Source organism: Antrostomus carolinensis, unplaced genomic scaffold (assembly GCF_000700745.2).
Source record: "Antrostomus carolinensis isolate BGI_N321 unplaced genomic scaffold, ASM70074v2 scaffold23932, whole genome shotgun sequence".
Taxonomy (NCBI): domain Eukaryota; kingdom Metazoa; phylum Chordata; class Aves; order Caprimulgiformes; family Caprimulgidae; genus Antrostomus; species Antrostomus carolinensis.
The window spans coordinates 1-3,375 of NW_010300492.1; the positions used below are offsets into that span (position 1 = coordinate 1).

Here is a 3,375-nt window from a genome sequence, read left to right on the forward strand (position 1 = left end):
GATGATGATGTTGGGGGGGTTTTTTGGGGGGAACACAGGGGGAGATGTGGAGGAAATGATGATTTGTAGAGGGTCAGGGGTGCGATTGGGGACACTATGGGAATATTTAGGGGTGTTTTCGGGGTGATGATCTAGGGGGGGTGTTTGGGGTGCACAGAAAACATGGGAAAAAATAGAAAGGAGGAGGGGGAAATCATAAATTAGAGGCTTTTTCCCCCAAATAAATGTCAGCTCGAGGCCTCCTGGGAGGCGAAAACCACCAGGACACACAGAGCTCTATTGAGAAAAGAACAAACACCAAAAAAAAGGGAAAAAAATAGAAATTCATCCGGGCGGAACGCCAAGGCCCGGGCACCGAGGGACGTGCCCGGAGTTGGGAAGCGAAGGGATTCGGGGGGCGAACGCCCGAAATGTGGGGAACGCCGCGGGGTCACCCCGCTCCCCCCGGCTTCCTACCGCTGACCTGGCTCCTGGCGCTGCACGCAGGTAGGGAATTTTCCCATTTTCCCAGCTTTTTAGCCCAGATTTTTCCCAGTTTTCTCCTTTTTTCCCAATTTTCTCATTTTTTGCCTATTTTCCCAGCTCTTTGCCCCCATATTTTTCCCCAATTTTCTCCTTTCCCCCCTATTTTCTCATTTTCTCCCCGTTTTTCCCAATTTTCACCTTTTCCCCATTTTCCCATCTTTTTTCCCATATTTTTCCCAATTTCCCCCTTTTCTTCCATTTTTCCCTGTTTTCCCCCATCTTTTTTTCCCATTTTCCCCTATTTTTCTCCATTTTCCCATCTTTTTTCCCATATTTTACCCAATTTCCCCCTTTTTCCCATTTTCCCTGTTTTTCCCCAGATTTTTTCCCATTTTCCCCTATTTTTCTCCATTTTCCCTTTTCCCCCCATTTTCCCATCTTTTTTCCCCCATTTTTCTCCATTTTCCCTTTTTCTCTCATTTTTCCATGTTTACCCCATATTTTTTCCCATTTTCCCCTATTTTTCTCCATTTTCCCTTTTCCTCCCATTTTCCCATTTTTCCCCATATTTTCCCCAATTTCCCATTTTTCTCCCATTTTTCAATGTTTTTTTCTATATTTCCCCCCATTTTCCCATATTTCTCCCCCTTTTTCCATGTTTTTCCACATTTTCCCATTTTTTACCATCTCTCCCTGTTTGTTTTCCCATTTTTCCATGTTTTTCCCCCTTATTTTTCCCCATTTTCTCATCTTTTTTCCTATTTTCAATGAGGTTTTTTTCCCATTTCCCCATTTGTTTTCCCATTTTCCACGTGTTTTCCATTTTCCCATGTTTTTCCTCATTTTTCCATGCTTTTTCCCATTTTCCCATCTTTTTTCCCCCATTTTTACATATTTTTCCCTATTTTCCCATTTGTTTCCCCATTTCCCATATTTTCCCCATTTTCCCATTTATTTTCCCATTTCTCCACATTCTTTCCCCATTTTCCCATATTTTTTCCCATTTTCCTATATTTTCCCCCATTTTCCTACCTTTTTTTCCCATTTCCCCATGATTTTTCCCATTTTTTTCTCACTTCTTCCTTCTTGTTTTCCTATTTTCCATCTTTTTTCCCATTTTCCATCTTTTTTCCCATTTTCCCATATTTTTTCCCATTTTTTCTGATTGTTTTCCCCTTATCCATGTTTCTTTCCCATTTTCCATGTTTTTTCCCCACTTTCCATGTTTTTTCCTCCCATTTTCCTATGTTCCCCCCCATTTTTCCATGTTTTTCCCCATTTCCCATGATTTTTCCCCATTTTCCCATGTTTTTTCCCATTTCTCCATGGATTTGGGGGGTATCCGGGTGCAGGATTTGGGGCAGGGGGATGAAGGAGGTTGGAAGAGGGAAAAAAAGAGGGACAAATTGGGAATAAAAACCAGGAAAAACACTTTTCTGGAGCCAAGTGGGTCCTGTTGGGGGGTGAATCCAACACCAACCCCCCCAAACTTTGAATTTTCCCCAAAACCCCCTTTTTTTGCTCATTTTTCAGCCTCCCCAAACCCATTTTTTTACCCAAAACCTCATTTTTCACCCCATTTCTAGATTCACCCCCATCCCACTACTCCATCCATCATTTATTCCCTAAAAAACCCCACATTTTGGGATTCAACAAACCCCAAAACTACTCAAAAATGCAAGAAAAAAACATCACCTGCAACAATTTTACACCATTTTATCCAATTTTTGACCCAAAAACCAGCCCCTGGAAATGCCCCATTTCCCTTCGGATAATCGCGTGAATCCAATGAATTTTCCACGCCACCGGCTTCGATTTCCATCCCAAAAAAATATAAATATTTGGATTACAGTCAGGACACCCCAAAAATACTGCTGTGAGATTTTTTTTTCTGAAAAGAATAAGGATTTATTCCACAAAATAGGGGGAAAATTGGGATTTTGGGGTGGAAAATTGAGTGTTTTTTTTCAGGAAAGGTAGGAAATCTCCATCCTTAAGGCTGTAAAAAAAAAGGGAATATTCCCTGATCTATTCATTATTGATTCGTTAATTCCTTGGATGACTTAGATTAATGTTAAAAAAAAAAAAAATTCAAAATTGGGTTAAAAAAGGGAGAAAATGGTTAAAAAGCAGCAATTTGGATGTATTCGAAGCCACATCCACATCCCAATCCTGGTTTTTCCTTCAATTTTTTGGGTCAGGGCCGTGGTTTTGAGGCCAAGCTCGGCGTTGCCGGGAAGGACGGACGGACGGACGCTGCATACCAATAGATCCCGTGACTTTTTTGGGCTCGTTTCAAGCTTTTTTGTTATTTTTTTGCTTTTCCCCTGTCTCCCTCCCTTGGTTTTTTTTTCCAAGATGAGGTTTGTTCACCATCGGATGCATCCGGATGGGGATTAAGGGATTTTTCAAGGAAAAAGGTTGTTTGGGGCGGGGGGGGGTCCTCGCCCCCCCCAAAATCAACTTTTTCCTCCAAAAAAATCAATTTCCCCCTCCAAAAAAATCATTTTTTCCTCTAAAAAATCAAATTTTCCCCCAAAACATTAATTTTCCTCCCCAAAAAAATCTATTTTTCCCCAAAACCAATCAATTTTTCCACCAAAAAAATTATTTTTTCCCCCAAAAAATAAATTTTTCTCCCCAAAAAACATTTTTTCAAAAAAAATCAATTTTTCCCCCCCAAAAAATCAATTTTTCCCCCCCAAAAAAATTTTCCCCAAAAAATCCTTTTTTTGCCCAAAAAATCCTTTTTTCCCCAAAAAAATCAATTGTTCCCCAAAAATCATTTTTTTCCCAAAAAAATCCATTTCCCCCCAAAAATCCATTTTTCTCCCCAAAAAAATCAATTTTCCCCCCAAAATATCCTTTTTTCCCAAAAAGATCAATTTTTCCCCAAAAAAATCAATTTTT

At 40.0% G+C, this 3,375-nt stretch overlaps 1 protein-coding gene across 1 annotated transcript in view; it reads left to right on the forward strand.

Moving 5' to 3' along the window:
* Window positions 1-378: 378 nt before the first annotated feature.
* Window positions 379-3,375, forward strand: part of HEPACAM (hepatic and glial cell adhesion molecule) — a gene marked incomplete at its 3' end in the record, with an annotated part of 6,955 nt that continues 3,958 nt past the window's right edge. Inside the window, exon 1 of the mRNA XM_010163161.2 lies at window positions 379-486. Within this exon, the coding sequence (XP_010161463.2) occupies window positions 411-486 (76 nt within the window). The remainder of the gene's footprint in view (window positions 487-3,375) is intronic.